This window comes from Erinaceus europaeus, chromosome 2, assembly GCF_950295315.1.
Source record: "Erinaceus europaeus chromosome 2, mEriEur2.1, whole genome shotgun sequence".
Taxonomy (NCBI): domain Eukaryota; kingdom Metazoa; phylum Chordata; class Mammalia; order Eulipotyphla; family Erinaceidae; genus Erinaceus; species Erinaceus europaeus.
In genome coordinates, this window is record NC_080163.1 from 90,096,690 (window position 1) to 90,118,163 (window position 21,474).

Consider the following 21,474-nt stretch of genomic DNA (forward strand, 5'->3'; position numbering starts at 1 on the left):
TCTCCCTCTCTATCTCCCCTTCTCTCTCAATTTCTCTGCCTCTAGCCAATAATAAATAAATAATTAATTAATTTTAAATAGAAAAAATCTCATTTGGAATTTTTATAAGGCAGTGTTATTTCAGTAATAATCAAGGTAAAATGTGTTCTTATTTCTTCATTCATAGACAATGTTAAGTTACAAACAAAAGTTGTCTAAGAATTCCCGATATTAATAGCTTTTATGTATTTTCTCATCACCTGTTTAGTACCATTAGTTATTGAGGAACTCGTAGATGTTGGAGATGGTGTCACGAAAAAGAAACAAACAAGCTGGTGAAGTGGCTCAATGGCAGAGCAATAAACTTCATGTCTGAAGTTGTTCGATTCCTGACACTGCATCTGTTGAAGTAGTACTCTGATTTCTGTCATCTTTGTGAAACTCTTATGTGCGACAAACAAAATATTTTTTAAAACAGGGAATCAAAGACAGTGTGGCTTATGTGCATGTACCAAGCTTTTTCTCTAATGTGGGTTTTGGGTCTTGCATATGCACAATGATGCTCATTCAGAGAAAAATAATAAGAAACACCACAGCATGAAAGCCTCTTCTCTTACCATAGCATCTTTCATATAGTGCTAGGGCTCAAACTTGGGTCTTGTACATGGTAAGGCAGGTACCGTAGGCAGTGATAAATATCTCCTGCCTCCATATACACAGATTATTATAAGTGAATGAACAAGGTGGCAGTAGTCAAAGCAGAGTACAATAAAATGTGTCTGGATGAGTCAGGAAGAGATGTTATATAAACTAAGATTTAAAAGTAAAGGTAAAGTACACTAAGAATACAGAGTTGAGATTTTTAATTTAAAGAGACCATCATAATCAAAGTTAGTTACAGAATATGAAGTGATTTTATTTGTCTACTGCAACTGCCTGAAAAGTAGTTGGTTATTATCTTGAAAGGTTAGATCACAGGGGATCTTTATATGAAAGTAGGAAATTTAGATTTTGCCCTCTAGCTACTTTATATTGAAGGGTTCAAACCAGAACAAGTTCCAATTAATTTAAACAAAAATAATTTATTCAGCTAGGAGGATCATTAACTCGGACAGGGGAAGTGAAAGAAGTATCTAAAGTTAACCCTTTTCAAAATTTAATACTGAAGAGGTTCTCAAGATACTGCAGTTTAAGATGACAGAGAGCAAATAAGCTTTAAAACACAAAAAATAGCTGATGAGCAGGGCTTTAAGGATTTTACCCTTACTTACAGGATAAATAATGGTATTAGCAGATGAAACAAAACTATTAACAGCCACCTGGGAAGAGGCATAGAAGGTAAAGTAATGTATTTATACACATGCAGGCCCAAGTTCGGTCCCTGGCATGGAATACTCCAGTATGATACTCTTGTGTTTCTATTTCTATCTCTCTCTGTCTCTTTATCTTTCATTAATAAGCAAAGCTTTACAAATTATGAGCAATACAACTACTTTTGAGAGGTAGAAAGATAAATAATGACTTCATTTAACATACCCTTGAATTTGAGAAGACTTTATCTAAGTGGAGAGGTTTAATAAAGGAGAAAATGAGTCTAGACCTCAGAATAGATCCAGAAGAATTGTATAATAGGAAAATTTGAATGGAGATGAAAATAAGATTGAAGACAGGAAATGGAAAAATCCCAGTTTTATTTTATAATACTTTATGAAAACAAGATAGAAGAGAAAGAGGATCAGAGTATCACTCTAGTACATGGGATGCCAGATACTGAACTTGAAACCTCTTGCATCCTGGTTCTGTGCCCTACTCTCTGCTCCAACTCCCAGGCCCCAGGAAACACCAATTTATTTAAGTAGCATTTTGTAGAGAACCATCTAGCAGAATATGGATGTGTAGTTTAAGAGTTAGAAAAAAAGTCCATATCACATGATGTCCCAGGAAATCGATAATGACAAAAACAGTAAAGTACTCTGTAGTGGTGAATATTCAAGGGGAACAAAGGAAATGTATACAGCCTTGGGGCCCAGGATGCCACATCAAGTTATGTGCACATATTACCATGCTAAAGGACCAGGTTTTGAGCCTCTGCTCCCCACCCACAGACTGGACACTTGTGGTAAATCAGGTTTGCAGGTATCTTTCCCTTTCTTCTCTCTTTTCTGTCTGTCCTATAGAATAAAATAGAAAAAGAAAAGCAGGGAAGGTGACCTCCAGGACTGTGGGTTCATCATACAGGCAATGAGCACCAGTGATAACCCTGGTGGAAAGAAAGAAAGAAAGGAGAAATAGAGAGAGAGAGAGAGATGAAAGGAAAATCTTTTGCCTGTGACTTCCAAGTATTATTCTTACAAAACCATGTATAAGTCAATGTAGGAAAAATAAAAACAATTATCATTAATTGACATGGATTATTTTTTATCATTGTCAGGCCCTAAAGTTAATCAATGAAATCGTAACAAACAACACATAACACCTAAATTCACACTAAAGAATATGAAAAGTATGAATGCTATAACGTCCTTCTATGTAAAGTGATTCTAGGGGAGGGATTTAAGCCTGTTGCAGTGGGTGATGCTTCCTCTACAGGAGCTGATTCACAACCTCACTCACTATGTTTTCAATTTTTGATGCTCAAAGTGATAAACCCTTCAAATTATTTTCACTTAGCTAATGAGGATTTCAATTAATTGGTTGGGTGGTGGCTCACCTGCTAGATAGAGTACTGTGAGAATATTTCAATTAAGTAAATTTTTTTAAAGTAAGATAGCTGTAATTAGAAATTCCCCAAAGTGTATAGATGTATTCCTAATGTAGAAGGCTCTAAAACCTGAGCCAGCTATAAGGTTCATTTTTACTTTAAATCACTAGAAGAGAAATAAAAAGGAAGCAATACTTCTGAAAATTACCTAAACTACCATAATAAGAAGTTGACTTTGGGGGCCTAGTAGTGGTGCACCTGGTTAAATGCATGTATTACCATGCACAAGGGCCGGGGTTCAAGCCCCTGGTGCCCACCTGCGGGGGGCGGGGGGGGGAAGCTTCATGAGCAGTAAAGAAGGGCTGCAGGTGTCTCTCTATATCTTTCTCTGTCTCTCACCCCATCTCAATTTATCTCTCTTCTATCAAAAAAAAGTTTAAAAAATAAAATAAATACTTAAAAAAAGTTGACTGTTAATTTTAGTTATTTAGTTTCCTCTATTTTTCAACTATTTTATATTTATAAAAAACTTACAAACCAAGAAACTTTCAAGAATGATTTCTACATATAAAAATGGATTTCTGGTTCACTGTAATTATGTAATGAAACAAGAAATAAATAAGTAAATAGTGTCTATAAATACACTAAATGCAATGCTAAGCAAATTTTGGAAAATGTAACTTTTCTGGAGTCAAAATTCAGCCAATATGAAACAAAAAAAAATTGAGGGCTAGGGAGACAGTGTAATGGTTATACAAAACCTTCCATGTATGAGTTTCTGAGGTCCCAGGTTCAATCCCCAGTACCACCATAACCCATAACTAAACAATGTTCTGATTGCATATCTCTCTCTCTGTTTCTCTCCTTCTCCCTCTCCCTCCCCCCTCCCTTTTTCAGCAAAATATTATTGGGTGAAAGTTCTTGATATTTGGAGGTGTTACAGTAATGCAATTTTCTAGAATGTAAGGTTTTTTTGACAAATATATGACTTACTCATAAACATAAATTCAAGGGCAAGGTCTAATTTAATGTAATTAGCACAGATGTTAGCTTTTACATTTTACATTTCTGTACAAATATTGGTACTGGATTACTTTAATTCATTTTAAAATAAGGAAGAGGATTGTCATTCTGTTTGATTGTTTCCTCTGGTACTCTGTTTTTCTGAATCTCATTAAATAAATCTAATTTTATTTATTTAGATTAATTATAGCCATTTCTTTTTAACTAGCATAAAACTATGCCATATATATACATATAAATATACACATATATGTTAAGTGCTCTCTTGCTTAATGTTTCAGTTCTAGAAATTTTATGAAATATTTTGTTTCCACTAAAGAATTTGTTCCCCTGTAATGCTTCAAATAGATTCCAGTGGATTGTAGATTAATATCTACAAATATGTTCTACAAGTTTTTTAAATCTCAGCTTATAATTGGTTATATTAAATATATTTAGTAATTTCTAATTAAGAGAAATATTTAGCTGTTGCATTTACTATAGATTAAAGTTAATTTAGGGTATTTCCTATGCATAGATATAATGCATATTCATAACAGGTTTCTAGAGTATATGTTAACCATTTAAGGTGGATAGTTGATTAAAGCTATTGTATGAATTCATTAAAAGGCTAAGACACTTTAATGTAGGACTTCGGCTCTGAAACTCTAGGGTGATTCTCCTATTTTAAATGCCAAAGGAATATTTTGGATTTCGATTTCATTATCAATTTTGGGAGAGATATTTTATGCTGCAGCATCATTCAATTTTTTTTGCCATTTGTAGAACATTTTATCATTGTAAAATTTTATATTTAGTAGTAGTAAGATAGCGATAGGAATAAAACATAGTAAAGTAAGTTTTATAATAGTTATATTTTTAATTCTAGGCTTGAAATTACAATTCATTGTATTTACTTCTTGATATTTCAAAGTTTTTTTTTTAATTCTGTGCCATGTGCGTGGATATTTTTACTGCTCTCAGCTAATTTTCATTCAGAGAGACAGATAGAAGGAAGGAGATACACTATAGCACTAGATCTTCCCCCAGTGTTGTGAGACTCTCGCAGTAACTGCCGGAGTTCAAACCTGACTCAACCCTACATGGTAAGCTACATCTTTGGTTTAGCAAAGTTTATTAAGTTACATAAGGGAGCCATAAAACCAGCCATTTTTTTTATTGCTTAAATTGTGAAATGTCAGTCCCTGAATCTGAAACTAGGTCTCTTGAGGTTTTTTAGCTCCTGGTTATTTTCAAGTTTTGATAGTACATAACAATATTTTTAAATGAATTTAATAATATAGTACAGATGCAGACAATTGAGAAACCTATTAAAAGGAAGATATCCAGGAACTATAAAAACAGTTCTGAAAACTTCTGAAGCATATTATTCTTGTCCTCAAAAAGCCTTCAAGTAGATTTTTTTCTTATATCAAAGAAAATTTTATTTCATTTTTGAGTGACATCGGCAGCTGTTTTGTCTTGTTTTGTCTTCAGCGGCAAGGCCATATACCCAAAGCCTGTATTGTTGCATGTACTTTTAAGTGCTGAGTTTTTTCCCCTCATTTTTTTTTTAATCAGAAAGACTTAAAACAAGCTGTAAGATAAATTTCAGTGGTCCTGGAAAATGTAACTGTACGAGAAAGTTTGGAAACTTAGGTAAAGTTCTGATTTTTAATACTCATTTCTACAATACAGCAAAAAAGCAATAAGATTTTAAAGGAAAAAAGCACAACTTTCACTGTGTGTTGTGTATTGGACCAAAACAAAGGACTTTGGGGAAGGACAAAAGAAGGAAGGGACTGGGTTGAATGGATGGTTTGGGATCCCAGTACATGATAGCAGAAAGGGACATTAGTTGGGGTGGAGGGTGTTGAAAGTGGTGTCCAGACATCTATCACGTAGAGATAAGAGGTTGTACCCGTGTGTCAACAATTATAGTTCATTTGCTAACCCCTCTCCCCATAAAGAAAGAAAATAGTATATCATCTGTTATCAGTGGGATAATAGGAGACACAGCTATGATGGTGGGTGCTGTGTTGAATATACTTGCAATTTAAAAATATTGTAAACCATTATTAAATTAATAATAAATGATTTTTAGTCTTAGAAAGAAACAGCATTGAGAAGAGCAGTGAATGTGTGTAGAAAGCAAACTTTTAAGCCTTCTTTTAGTAATTTTTCAGTTTTACTCTTCAATATAATATTGTGAACACAACAGTATTGGTTGTACATACTTAGCTAGTAATATGTAAATTCAACTAGTCAAATCATCTATTTAATATAATACAAATATGGGCTGGAAAAAAACTCTCCTGATCTATTTTCTGGCTGTTAAGAGATTTCTGAAATTTATGTGTGTGTCTAATTCTTAGGTCAAGAGTACAATTTTCTGAAAATGGAGCCTGGAGAAGTGAACTCACTAGGAGAAAGATATGACTTTGACAGTATTATGCACTATGCCAGGAACACCTTCTCAAGGTTGGAGTCTCAGGTTATACCTTTTGACTTTTAATTCCTTTTCTCTGTGTGGTTCTTCACAAAAACGATGTTTACCAGTAGAACTAGAACAATTTTAAAGATATTTCTGTCATAAAGTGCAAAGTAATTTCTTACTACTTTTAACTTCTACTAGCTAATATTGGAGATTTATTTTTTCTTGTTTGTGCTGGGGGCTTTTTCCCCAGCCTGTATGTTACAGTTTATTAATCTGTATTTCTAAAGAATTAATGGGAAGAGGAAAATTCAATTCATTTCCTTGATTTTTATTAAATTTTAAAAAGTTTACTTAATTTATTTATTATTTGATAGAGACAGAGAGCAATTGAAAGGGGAGAGGGATATAGGTAGAGAGAAATATGCAGCTCTGCTTCACCACTCCTGAAGCATTCCCCCTGCAGTTGGGGACCAGGGGCTTGAACCTGGGTCCTTGTGCACTGTAATGTGTGTGCTTAACCAGGTGCCTCAATGCCTGGCACCATTTTTCTTTTTCTTTCTTTCTTTCTTTCTTTCTTTCTTTCTTTCTTTCTTTCTTTCTCTCTTTCTTCCTTTCTTTCATTTTTCCTTTCATATTTGTCTCTATTTCTCTTTCTTCCTCTCTATTTCTCCTTACCCTTTATTCAATAAATAAAGTGAATATAAACATGGATTTTTAAAAAAAGTTTTGTGTGTCTCTTTTAATGATTTTCCTCCATGTTTTGTAGTTTTTTTTAAATTTATTTATTGGAGAATTAATGTTTTACATTTGACAGTAAATACAATAGTTTGTACATGCATAACATTCCCCAGTTTTTCATATAACAATACAACCCCCACTAGGTCTTCTGTCTCCTGTTTGGACCTGTATTCTTCCTCTCCCCAACCCCAGAGTCTTTTACTTTGGTGCAATACACCAACTCCAGTTCAGGTTCTACTCTGTTTTCTCTTCTGATCTTGTTTTTCACTTCTGCCTGAGAGTGAGATCATCCCATATTCACCCTTCTGTTTCTGACTTATTTCACTTAAGATGAATTTTTCAAGGTCCATCCAAGATTGGCTGAAAACAGTGAAGTCACTGCTTTTAATACCTGAGTAGTATTCCACTGTGTATATAGACCACAACTTGCTCAGCCACTCATCTGGTGTTGGACACTTGGGTAGCTTCCAGGTTTTGGCTATTACAAATTGTTCTGATAAGAACATATGTGTACACAGATCTTTTTGGATGGGTGTGTTGAGTTCCTTAGGATATATCCCCAGGAGAGGAATTGCAGGATCATATGGTAGGTCCATTTCTAGTCTTCTGAGAGTTCTCCAGACTGTTTTGCATGGAGGTTGGGCCAATTAACATTCCCACCAGCAGTGCAGGAGGGTTCCTTTGACCCCTCAACCTCTCCAGCATTTGCTGCTGTTGTCTTTTCTGATGTACGACATTCTCACAGGAGTGAAGTTGTATCTCATTGTTGTCTTTATTTGCAATTCTCTGACAATCAATGACTTGGAGCATTTTTTCATGTATTTCTCAGCCTTTTGGATCTCTTCTGTGGTGAATATTCTGTCCATGCTTTCTCCCCACTTTTGGATGGAGTTATATGTTTTCTTGTTGATAAGTTTGGCAAGCTCTTTATATATTTTGGTAATTAAGGTCTTGTATGATATATGGCATGTGAAGATCTTCTCCATTCTGTGAGGGGTCTCTTGGTTTGGGTAGTGATTTCTTTTGCTGTGCAGAAGCTTTTCAATTTGATGTAGTCCCATAGATTTATACTTACCTTAGTCTTCTTTGTAATTGGATTCGTTTCATTGAAGATGTCTTTAAAATTTATGTGGAAAAGAGTTCTGCCAATATTTGCCTCTAAGTATCTGAAAGTTTCTGGTCTAACATCCAAGTCCTTGATCCACTTGGAATTTACTGTTGTGTTTGGTGAAATATGGTGGTTCAGTTTCATTCTTCTGCATGTTTCAACCCATTTTTTCCGACACCATTTGTTGAAGAGACTCTGCTTTCCCCATTTAATAGTCTGAGCCCCCTTTGTCAAAGATTAGATGTCCATAGGTGTGGGGGTTTACTTCTGGGCTCTCATTTCTATTCCACTGGTTAGTGTGTCTATTCATGTTCCAGTACCAAGCAATTTTGATGTAAATGGCCCGATAGTACAATTTGAGATCTGGGAGTGTGATACCTCCAGTTCTGTTCTTTATTCTCAAGATTGTTTTGGCAATTCTAAGTCTTTTCTGCTTCCAGATAAACATTTGTAGCATTTGGTCTATTCTCCTAAAAAATGTGGTTGGAATCATGATGGAGATAACATTAAATCTGAGTATGGCTCTGGGTGGTATATTCATTTTGATGATGTTAACTCTTCCAACCCATGAACATATAATATCTTTTCACTTCTTTGTGTCTTTTTTCAATTTCCTTGAGTAGTGACTCATAATTTTCAGTATAAAAGTCTTTCACTTCTTTGGTTAGCTTTATTCCTAGATATTTGATTGTTTTTGTTGCTATAGTAAAAGAAATTGACTTCTGGATTTTATCTTCTTCTAACTTAGTGTTTGCAGAGAGGAATGCCACTGACTTTTGAATGTTAATTTTGTAGCTGCACAGGTTACTGTATTGCCTGATGATTTCCAAAAGCTTGCTGGATTCCTTAGGTTTTTTTTATGTATACCATCCTATCATCTGCAAATAGGAAGAGTGTGACTCCTTCTCTTCCAGTCTGTATCCCTTTAATTCCTTGCTCCTGCCTGATTGTTACTGCAAGAACTTCCAACACTATGTTGAATAATAATGGTGATAGTGGGCAGCCCTGTTTAGTACCTGATCTGAGGGGAAATGCTTCTAGTTTTTCACCATTGAGTATGATGTTTGCTGTAGGTTTGCTATATATAGACTCCACTATCTTAAGGAATTTTCCATCTATTCCCATTTTTGTAGTGTTTTGATCATAAAGGGCTGTTGTCTTTTGTCAAAGGCTTTCTCTGCATCTACTGATATGACCATGTGGTTTTTGGTCTTGCTTTTGTTGATGTGGTGGATCACTTTGATTTATTTAAACCAACCTTGCATGCCTGGGATAAACCCCACTTGGTCATGATGAACAATCTTTTTAGTATACTACTGTATCTGGTTGGCTAGAATTTTGTTCAATATTTTTGCATCTATGCTCAACAGAGATATTGGTCTATAGTTTTCTTTTTGGTTGTGTCCCTGTCTGCTTTTAGTATCAGAGTGATGTAGGCTTCATAGATGCTGCAAGGTAGTATTCCAGTGTCTTCAATCTTCTGGAAGACTTTTAAAAGTAGAGGTATTAGTTATTCTTTGAAGGTTTTGTAGAATTCATTTGTAAAACAATCTCGTCAAGGACTTTTATTATTGGGAAGATTTTTTGATAACTATTTCAATTTATTAGCTGTTATGGGCCTGTTCATATTATCTGGTTTCCTCTTTATTTAATTTTGGAAGTTTGTAGGTATCTAGGAACTCATTCATTTCTGCCAGGTTCTCTTTCTTGGTGGCATATAGCTGTTCATAGAAACCTCACGTGGTATGTTGAATTTCTGCAGTGTCTGTTGTGGTATCTCCTCTTTCATATATGATCCGATATGTTTGGGTCTTCTCCCTTCTTTGTTTTGTGAGTCTAGCTAAAGGTTTGTCAATTTTGTTTACTCTTTTGAAGAACCAACATTTACTTTTGTTGATCTTTTGTATGGTTTTCTTATTTTCAATGTTATTTATTTCTGCCTTAACTTTAGTAATTTCTGTCCTTCTGGTTGCCTAAGGGTTCTTTTGTTTTTCTTCTTCTAGGTCTTTAAGATGTGCAGTCAGGCTGTTTATTTGTGCTTTTTCTTGTTTCCTAATGTGTGCTTGTGTATATATGAACTTCCCTCTCAGTACTGCCTTAGCTGTGTCCCAAATATTTTGATATCTTGTGTCTTCGTTTTCAATGTTCTCTTCCTTTCCTTCTTCCTCTGCTAAGCCAATAATGCATATATTTTTTCTTTTGAAGTCATCCCATAGGTCTCTGTTGTTGTTTTCAGTATCTCTTAATCTCTTTTTGAGCTCTCTTACTTCTTTTTTAGTTGTCTCTAATTTGTCCTCAACCTTGCTAATTCTGTCTTCAGCCTCATGTGTTCTTTTTTTAAATTTTTTTTATATTTATTTTTATTTACTTATTCCCTTTTGTTGCCCTTGTTGTTTTATTGTTGTAGTTATTATTGTTGTTGTTGTTGGATAGGACAGAGAGAAATGGAGCGAGGGAGGGGAAGACAGAGAGGAGGAGAGAAAGATAGACACCTGCAGACCTGCTTCACCGCCTGTGAAGCGACTCCCCTGCAGGTGGGGAGCCGGGGTTTGAACCGGGATCCTTATGCCAGTCCTTGTGCTTTGCGCCACCTGCGCTTAGCCCGCTGCACTACAGCCCGACTCCCCAGCCTCATGTATTGTATTCTCTCTTCCTTGTACTGTTTTATGGAGTTCATCTATTTTGTTACCCTGTTCTGATACTGTTTTAGCTTGTTTAGCTAGTTGTGTTCTTAGCTCAACTATTTCAGCTTTCAGCTCTCTAAAACCTCGAGATAATTAGTATTTTCTTCCAGAGTCTCATTTGTTGTTTCTGCATTACTAATGACAATTCCTTCAAACTCTTTACTCATTCCTATTATTATTTCCTTAACTAATATTTGGATGTTGACCTCATTATTTTGTGCTTCAACCTTTGGGGGGCTTTTAGCTGGACTCTTGTCCTGGTTCATTTCTCCAATATTTCTTCTTGTTGGTTTAACCATTCTATATAGTATGTTATGAGGTCTCTCTCTGAGTACTTCTCAAACTACTGATCACTCTTGTCTGGGTTAACATGTTTCTAAGTAAGGTTATTAAAGGGTTCACATTTGTGGAAATTGACAGTTATTTCAATATTATTTTAATCCCTGAGTTGGAGCTCAGTGACTTAAAATCCTCTTTTGTTCTTTTTCTTCCCTGTAGGCTATGGGAGCCTGAGGGCTTTTAAACTGGTTTTAGGCTTCTTAGCTTAATCACTGACTCCCTATCAAGAGATAAAGCAGGGTGGGGCAGAGATAATCCAGTGGTTATGCAAAGAGACTCTCACAGTCCCACCTCTAGGCCACCAAGTTATAGATCTTCTCCTGAGTTTCCTGGTTAGTTCTCTGTTCCCTGGTGTCAGCACAGGGTCTCCGCCCTGCTGCTGCAGTTTGAGAGCAGTAGCAATGGAGATTCACAGTTGCATTTAGTGAGTCTTAGGGGACTCCTCTCCTCCCTTTAGCCATCTTTTTGTTGGTGAAACAGACTGGATGTGGTGTCCTAACTGGTAAACTGTTGGACTGTTACCAGCCACTTAATTTTTCCCTAGGCTCCTCTCTGTATAGGAGCTACGTGTATTTGTACTCACCAGCGATTTGGTGAGTTCCTGAAGTCGTTCTAGTAGTCCTGTCTTGTTGTGGTCCCAGATGATCTCCTTTGGTATTCCTTCATGTTTTGTAGTTTTTAATGAACTTACAGTCTTTAAGCTTTTCACTTTAGTTTATTATTATTTTAATCTCTTTGGTGCTACTTTAAATGGAATTATGTCCAAGTTTATTTTTGACTTTTTACTTTTATCATACAGGAATACAGATATTTTAATGTGTTAATTTTGTACCCTGTTACATCTATTATTTTATTGATTATGGAAGTTATTTTATGTAGACTTTGGACTTTTGTATATATGATATTATGTGATTATAGATTATTTTACTTATTTGTTTCCATTTTGGTTATTATTTGTTCTGTTTCTTGATTTATTTCTATTTAGGACTTACAAATTTATATTGAATAGAAGAGGCAAGCAGTTTTTTTTTTCTTCTTTCCCGTATTGAGTGTAATTTTCACTGTAGCCTTTTCATATATGGTATTTATTATGTTCAGATAGTTTCCTGATATTCCTGTGCTTTAAAGGTTTATTTTATATGAGGATGAATTTCACATGTGAGGTAGAAGGAAAAAGAGTACCTAGGTCTACTAGCTAGGTACTAGGGACCAAGTCAGGAGCCTTAAGCATACAAGTCCCTACTACTTAAGCTATTTTGTTTTTTTATTATCTTTTTTTTAAAAAAAATTGTATTATATTTATTTTCCCTTTTGTTGCCCTTGTATTAATTGTTGCTGTTGTTATTGATGTCATCATTGTTGGATAGGACAGAGAGAAATGGAGAGAGGAGGGGAGACAGAAGAGGAGAGAAAGACAGACACCTGCAGACCTGGTTCACCGCCTGTGAAGTGATTCCCCTGCAAGTGGGGTGCCGGGGGGGCTCGAACCGGGATCCTTACACCATTTTTTAATCATTTTTATTTATTTTTTGGATAGTGACAGCCAGAAACTGAGAGGGAAGGGGGTGATAGAGAGGGAGAGAGACAGACACTTGCAGCCTTGCTTCACCACTTGCAAAGCTTTCCCCCTGTAGGTGGGGACCAGAGGCTTGAACTTGGGTCCTTGCTCATTGTAATGTGTGCTCAGCCAGGTGCACCACCTCCTGGCCCCCCATTTGGACTATTTCTCCAGCTATTGTTGAGTGTTTTTGTAATGAAAAAGTTCTAAAATATTTCTACTGTTTTCATCATACTATGACCCTGTGGATTAATCCTTGATTTGATTTATGTTAAGTATTTGAAACTTAACAATTCCTTCTGTTCTAAACACATAATGAATGTAGCTCATCGGCAGTATAATACAGATGGGATAAATAATACAGAATATATGAAGCTTTCAAATGCATTTGCCATTTGTAATTTATAAACATGCAAACTAGTGCTGTTTTTTTTCTATTAATGTAGAATTTTGAGGTTTATTAAAAAGTACAGATAATTTTCTTAATGAATATTGATCAATAGGCAGATATCTCTGTGATCTGTCTGTACGCTATTGATAGTGGTGCTTTTCAGGAAGAATCACCACAACTTAATGTTCAGGGAATTGGTACTTCCAAGCATAAAGACACAACAAAGAAATAGGCAAGAAATGGAAACGGAAAGACCTTTACCGCAGAAGATACAATAAGCCAAAATTCATCATTATGTTCTCTGAGTTTGAATGTAACCACTTCAAGTTGTCCTTGATCTTTAAATATAGAATCTCTTTTTGAAATTTGGAAAATATGCAATTTTTGAAAGGCTACCAGCATTATTTTTTAGAAACAGGATACTTCATTATTACTGAACTATTACAAAGATTAGAAAACTTCATTTACAGGAATTAACCTACTTAGTGCATCTTTTGATTCATGCAGCATAGTTGAAGACTGACCTTTGTGTATGTTTCTCTATAACTCCTTTCTTGCAATGGGTCAGTACAAGCAAACTCTCTTGACATGGCCATGCCCCAGAAGTCACTAGTTTCCCTCATTACTTTTCTCCTATGCTTAGTAGTATGATATGGAGATACCACATTCCCTGTCTGATACCAAAATATTTTAGTGGTCCCCCAGTGCCATGTGGTTATATTTCTTGTTCTTTCTTTCTTTCTGGGAACTCTGCTCACAATTACCCATATTGTTCTAGCTTTCACTTCCTTTATGTTGACTAAACTGTCAATTTTCAAGTGAGTTTTCTTTTGATCACTGGACTTAAAAACTACTTTATCACTAGGCAACCATTATACATATTCTTGCCACGTTTTTTTTTTTTTCACACTGCCTGTTACTGTTTTAGTTTTCAATCTTCTGTTTAATGGGCTTGTTTCCCTTATAGAACATAAAGGAATGATTTCTGTTTCTTTTATTTGCTGCCATAGATCTAGACCTGTACTAGTGTTTAGTTAGTCTTTAATAAAAGAAGGAATAGAGTGAAAACTGTTCTTTTAGATTTCCCTTTAAATACAATTTATTTATTTATAGATTTTGGAAAGGATTATCCTATTAGTAACCCTAATTTAATATATTTTGACTTCTCTATTTATTGATTTTTAAATGTTTTATAGAAGCTTCTTTTTTTGTTTTACATCTACATGTATCTTTTATTCCATTTGACTCATTGTACTAGGCTCACTGTTCATTCAACTTTTACTCTCAGTACTTCCTTTAGAGATACAAATACTGATATATATTGTAAAATTAGATTATTCATTAGTGCACTATATTTAGAATTTATGTCATGCATATTAAGATAAGTGGTGTGTTTCTGTCATAGTCTTGGGTGCAAGTGAACTCAGTATTTTTAACTTAAAATTACTAATTTATTGTTTAGTTTTGCAATGAAAACTTTGTAAGCTATGTATGTTTGAATATCACAAAACTATTTTGTATTATATTCTATGGTCTAAAATTTGGTACTTTGCTACTAGTTTTTCCATGGAGTTCTATAAATATTCAGGTTAAGTTAATATTTTAACTAAAAACATATATCATTTGACTTTCACATTTTTAGAAAACTAAATATTTATTGTATGTTGTTCTTAACAGATTAAATCTCTATGAGGAATAATAATAGAAATATATCTTTCTAAATTGCTACCAGATTTATTGCTAGGGTTTGGTACCTTTGCAATAAATCCACCTCTATCTCTCCCTCCCCACCTCCCTTTTCTCCCTTTCTTTTTTATTTAACAGAACAGAGAAATTGAAAGAGGGAAATTGAGTGGTATCTCCCTTTTCCTCTCAATTTATCTCTGTTTCATCAAGACCAAAAAAAAAAGAAAAGAAAAATGTGGACACCTAGAGTGGTAGCTGCATTGTGTAGTTGCCAAGTTTCAGCATAACCCTGGTGGAAATTAAAAAATAATAATAGGGGGTCGGGCAGTAGCCCAGCGAGTTAAGCACACATGGCACAAATTGCAAGGACTGGTTCAAGGATCCTGGTTTGAGCCCTGGCTCCCCACCTGCAGGGGAGTCGCTTCCCAGGCAGTGAAGCAGGTCTGCAGGTGTCTATCTTTCTCTCCCCCTTTCTGTCTTCTCCTCTCTCCATTTCTCTCTGCCCTATTCAACAACAATTACATCATCATCAACAATAACCAGAATGATAAAACAAGAGTAACAAAAGGGGAAAAAATAACCACCAGGAGCAGTGGCTTCGTGGTGCAGGCACCGAGATCCGGCATTAACCCTGAAGTAAAAAAAACAATAATCATAATCATAATTATAATGCCATGGGACATTTACTTAGTGCATGGTTATATAGAGCTCAAGATTATTAAAAGCATATAAAATTTATTTCTAAGGAAAAATAATGTCATTATTGACTTCATTGTAGTCATAGACATTTAACAAATGTACGTATATCTAACACATTTTTTTCTGTTTAATGAAATGTTTTGTAATTTGACCATGATGTAAAAAGTTCAGCTCAGTATGTTTCCACTTTGATTGACTTGGACTTGCAAAAATAACCTTCATTTGTAAGGAATATATGTGTCTTAATCTGATGACTTATGTGTGGCTTGCTTCTAATTTCTTTCAGGGGGATGTTTCTGGATACTATTCTCCCCTCTCGTGATGATAATGGCATACGTCCAGCAATTGGTCAGCGTACCCAGTTAAGCAAAGGAGATATTGCTCAGGCAAGAAAGCTGTATAGATGTCCAGGTATTGCACCATACAAACACAGAAGCTCTTCCAGATGAGTAAGACAGTGCTGATTCAACTGTTTACTTGTCTCTCTTTGTGCTGGCAAGTAATGTGTTCATTTTGAAGTCAGTAATCATAAAATGAAATAGAAGAGAACTCTGGAACACCACTGATATAATTAAAAACAAATTGCTAGAAGCCTAATTCTAAGAACATGGATAGTATTTTGTTGTTGTTTCTTCTGCTAGAGTGAGTAAAAGAGCAAAATCTTATGGGTTTTTTTGAAAGTTATAATTAAATAGCTACCCAGTTTCATAGTTAAATGCTGTTTGTTTGCCAACATAAAAAAGAATATCTTTTCTTTCAACTTCAGGTTTCAATTCAAGGAATTAAAACCTGAATATTTTATTGTAGGTACTACTACTTGTGGTACAAGTTAAAATTTGATTCCTTGTAATTTGTAACTTTGTTGCAAAAAAATAAATTTTAACCATATTGCTAGTGAATTTATGTTTTAGGACTGGATGTAGTTGTAAAAATATTAACAGAAGATATTGGTAAGATATTTTCTTTGCTACAGTTTGGATAGAATTTGACAAAATTATGTTCAGTGAAATAAGCTACTTTTTGGGATACTTCCACTTTAGCTATTTTAGTAATAAAATTTACTTTTTGTTGCCTCCAGGGTTATTGCTAAGGCTTGGTGCCTACACTACGAATCCACTGCTTTTAGAGGCCATTTTTTCCCCCATTTTGTTGCCCTCGTGCTTGGTGTAGTTGTTACTGTTATTGTTGTCATAGCTGTTATTGTTGTTGGATAGAACAGAGAGATATCTAGAGGAGGGGAAGACAGAGAGGTGGAGAGAAAGATAGACACCTGCAGACCTGCCTCACCGCCTGTAAAGGGACCTCTTGCAGGTGGAGAGCTGGGGGTTCGAACTGGGATCCTTAGGCCGGTCCTTGCACTTTATGCCACATGCACTTAATGCACTGTGCTACCTCCTGGCCCCTTAAAATTTACTTTTTATATCTGAAATTTAATCAATAAGTGGGTCAGAAAGTAATGAAACAGTTGTAGTAAGGACCAAGTAGCCTGGAACACTCACACTTATTAAGAAAAATGCATTATTGTTGGAGCTTAACTTTTTCTCCTCCTCCTCCTCCCCTTGCTCCTCTTATCTTCATCCTCACCATTCTTTCAAAAGTATTTATTTTTTTAATTGTCATTAGGGTTATCTCTGGGGCTTGGTGCCTCTAGTACTTAGGAGAGCAATGCTCCTGATGGCCATTTTATTTTTCTATCTTTTTTTCTCCACTATGTTAGGAGTTAGTGTTTTTTCTTTCTTTTTTTTTTGGGGGGGGGGAAGAGACAGAGATAAATTGGGAGTCATAGGGAAGACAGAGGGAGAGCAAAATAGAGACACCTGAAGTACTAGTTCACTACTCATATCATTTTGCCCAATGCGGAGCGTAGATAACATAATGGTTATGCAAACAGATTCTCATACCTGAGACTCCAAGGTCCCAGGTTCATTCCCCCGCACCACCATATGCCAGAACTGAACAGTGTTCTGGTAAAAAAAAAAAAAAAAAAAAAAAAAAAAATTCGCCCAACAAGTGGGAATCAGGGGCTTGTACCAGGGTTCTTGTGCACGGTGGCATGTGTGTCCTAGCATTTACACTTATCACATTATAAGCAGATACAATTTTATAGATGTACTTTTAAAGTCATAAAAATCTATATTTTAGGGAGTTGGGCGGTAGTGCAGCGGGTTAAGCGCACGTGGCGCAAAGCGCAAGGATCCGGTTAAGGATCCTGGTTCGAGTCCCCCAGCTTCCCACCTACAGGGGCTTCGCTTCAGAGGCGGTGAAGCAGGTCTGCAGGTGTTTGTCTTTCTCTCCCCCTCTCTGTCTTCCCCTCCTCTCTCCATTTCTCTCTGTCCTATCAACAACAACAACATCAAGAACAACAATAATTACAACAATAAAACGAAGAGGGCAACAGAAGGGAATAAATAAATAAATAAATATTTTTAAAAAAATCTATATTTTAATTTCTTTCTTTACTTATTACTGAATAGAGACAGAGAGACAGAGAGAGGAGGGGGTGATAGGGAAAAAGACATATGCTACATTGCTTCACCACTTGTGAAGCTTTTCCCCTGCAAGTAGGGACCAGGGGCTTGAACCTCAGTCCTTGCACACTGTAATCTGAGTGTGTAGCCAGGTGTGCCACTGCCTGGACCCTGATTTTAGAAAATAATTTAGACACAATTTATCTCTTTATGAGAGCAATAATATTTGTGTACATCTGTATGCTGAATTATATTTCAGTTTCAGCATTGTCTGTGATTAATGTAATTTTCAGTCACTACAGAGTTTGTTTAATCTGTGAGTTACAGATTTTTCCCCATCGATACACACTTCATTCCCAAATGATCTCACTTGGAAGTATATTATTAATAAAATTTTAACAAGTGCTTGTTTTCACAAGAGTTGTTACATATAATATATGTGACATGTCACAAGTGCATTGCATAATTGATAGAAAGTGTTGAAATATGTTTTATTTTTTCTTGAGCATTTTACTTCCAAAGTTGCTCTGTGTTTATCTCCTTATTCATCAGAATAAGCATAGCTTGCTCCCATTTTGAATTTGTCATTCAAGTATAATCCCTGTGTTTCTAAATAAACATTTATATCATAGCACAATGATTTTACAGCACCATTTGTTTCCATTGTCATCATACTCAGTTAACTCAAATATATTAATAAAACTCAAAATAATTAACTGAAAATGGAGAGCCATTTATTATTTATTATTTGATGAAATGAGAGTTTATCTTTTGGTAGCTATGTGATACTCTATTGAATGGTAATAGCTCGATTTTGATTTTAATTTCTTTCAGAGGGACTAAAATTGTTTTCATATTATTCAATGAAGGTTATGAAGATGACTGGCTGCATCAGAAAAAATATCCTTGAACTAAGCATATTGAAAGAAGTCTGATAGACTTCATATGACTGCTACTAAATTTTACAAAAGTAATAGGAAGACCCCCTTAGAGAATAGTGATCATATCCAAGGCTGAACCAGTCAACTAATTTTATTAGACTCAGCCTGTGTCATTGTAAAAATACCCCTGGAACTATTATTCACACTAAGCTTGAAGTCATGATGCTGACAATTTGTTGCTTCACATGATTTTTAATTACTTGTAAGAAATTAAACAAACTTAGAACGAAAAAAATATATAACTGCTTTCCCAGTCATGTCTATTTATGATTAATACAAATGAAGGAATAAATGAATGGCTATATCTTTAAGGAAAATTTGAATCTTCCATAATTTAATTCCAATCAGAGCACTACTCCAATCTATTTGAGATGGTCGTAGGGATTGGACCTGGGACATCTGAGCCTCAGACATAAAAATCTGTTGTGTAAACTGTTGTATGCTTTACATTGGGTTCTAGTTCTCCCCTGCCAAGAGAATTGGATCAGTCCAGTTAGTTTCGCGGACCCACTTGGCCCCGCCCCTAGGAACCCGGAGAGAGGGTTCCGAAACTAACTGGACTGATCCAATTCTCTTGGTGGGGGAGAACTAGAACCCAATGTAAAGCATACAACAATTCCCCCTTTTCTTTTTAACTAAATGACTATAGTATCAAGGGTGTGGGGTGAACAGAAACATATATCATACAGGTATTTTTAAAACTAGAACCCAATGTAAAGCATACAACAGTAAACCACTTTTGCCATCTCCCTGGCCACTGTGAGGTTTTTAATTTTTCAATTTTAGGCTGACTTTTAGAAAAAAAAAATTCATTGTATGACATGTTATCTCTTTTCAATGAATCATTTACTGTTTAGTACTTATTTTATTGTGTTTTTCAAATTTGCTATAGGATGATTTCTTAATTTTAATCCCAAATTACGCAGAATTTACAATGGAGTGTTTTTCATGGTACTGGTACCATATAAAATAGTAATACACGGGCTTGAACATGACTATGGGGAACGTGCAAACTGGCTACTACCTCCTTGGCAATTAATGAGAAAGGCTTCCAGAAAGCAAACTTTGTGATTGACAAATAATTTATCCTCTAATCTATTTTATTTTCATTCTTAGTGGTTATTTCAAGTATATTGAAATGCTGCACAGAGGCATAAAAATAAATTTACTTAGAAAAATGTATTAAATATAAATATGTATTTTTGTTTAACACCTTTGGACGCACAGCTTTATGATATCCATGATTTCCATAATAATTAAATAACATTTTAAAGGAAATATGGTTATTATCTCTTTAAAGAAAAATATGTCTCTTTTTTCTTTCAGCATGTGGAGAAACATTGCAAGACTCCAATGGTAACCTTTCCTCCCCAGGATTTCCAAATGGCTACCCTTCTTATACACACTGCATCTGGAGAGTTTCTGTAACCCCAGGAGAAAAGGTAACTTATGTCATCAGTACTTCTATTTTAGTTTTATTGTCATACAAATATAATTTTTTCAAATCTTTTAAATTATTTTAAGTATCTTTATTTGTTAGAGTCAGACAGAAATTGAAAAGATAGGGGGAGATAGAGAGGGGGAGAGAGAGAGAGAGAGAGAGAGAGAGAGAGGGAGAGAGAGATACCTGCAGCACTGCCTCACCACTTGTGAAGGTTGCCCCTGCAGGTGGGGTCTGGGGGCTCGAACCTGGGTCCTTGCACATTGTAACATTTGCACTCAACCAGATGCGCCACCACCTGAACCCCCAATTTCTTTCAAATTTGATTGGTATATATTTAGTATCTAACTAGCTAGCTAGCTAACAATCTCTTGGGCCTTCCTGCTCCTGACTGACTTTTTTCCAGATAGAGAGGCAGAGTCAGAGGGACAGAAGGAAAGATACCACAGCACTGAAGCATCCCCCACTGCAGTGGGAGCCAGGTTTAACCTAATTTGCTTTATTTTTGATCTTGTTTGATTATCAAAGGAAACTTAAAGCCAGACATTTTATAATAAACATTTTTCAGACTTGGAATTTTCTGCAAGACCTGTTTTAAAAGAAGTGGCGACTGTTCTAAAATATTTGAAATTATTCAACTTATATTCTTCAGACACAGTGAAAGTAATTTGAAAATTAACTTAAATGGTAATTAGAAAAATTCTCACATATTTAAAATCTAGAAATATACATATAACTATCCAAATCAGAAGAGAAATTACAATGAAAATTATAATTGATTTACAGTAGCAAAAATTATAATTATTAAACCTCTATAGTGCAACTAGAGTGATACTTTGACAAAAAAATCAGGATTTAAATACTTTCAAATGCAAAACAGGAATGCTAAAATAATATAAATATCCAAATAAAGAGATTAGAAAAATTTCATTAAAATAAATTCATTGATACCTAAAGAAGGAAATAACAATTAAAATATAAAAGTGATAACCCTGGTTGAATGACATACAATGCTGGCACTTTGAGTCGTTTTAGAAAACGAAAGTGAAACCATCAGAAGAAAACAATAACAGGAAAGCAAAATTATTTAGTATTTGTGATAAAATTATTATAACCATAGATGTCAGCATAATGAAAATTTAAAATATTTTGCACATTATGCCAACAACTTAAAAGGTATATGAAACAAGCTTATTTCTACCAAATAATATGAAGTTATTACACAAGAAGAAATAAGAATATTAATTATAATTTTGTCTTAATTTTTTTAAATTAAGTTTTTATTTATTTATTTATTTTCCT

At 35.0% G+C, this 21,474-nt stretch overlaps 1 protein-coding gene across 1 annotated transcript in view; it reads left to right on the forward strand.

The window, feature by feature from the left end:
* TLL1 (tolloid like 1) overlaps nt 1-21,474 on the forward strand; it is a 248,915-nt gene that overhangs the window by 121,512 nt on the left and 105,929 nt on the right. Inside the window, exons 7-9 of the mRNA XM_007524530.2 lie at nt 6,058-6,163; nt 15,609-15,733; nt 20,058-20,173. Of these exons, the coding sequence (XP_007524592.1) occupies nt 6,058-6,163; nt 15,609-15,733; nt 20,058-20,173 (347 nt within the window). The remainder of the gene's footprint in view (nt 1-6,057; nt 6,164-15,608; nt 15,734-20,057; nt 20,174-21,474) is intronic.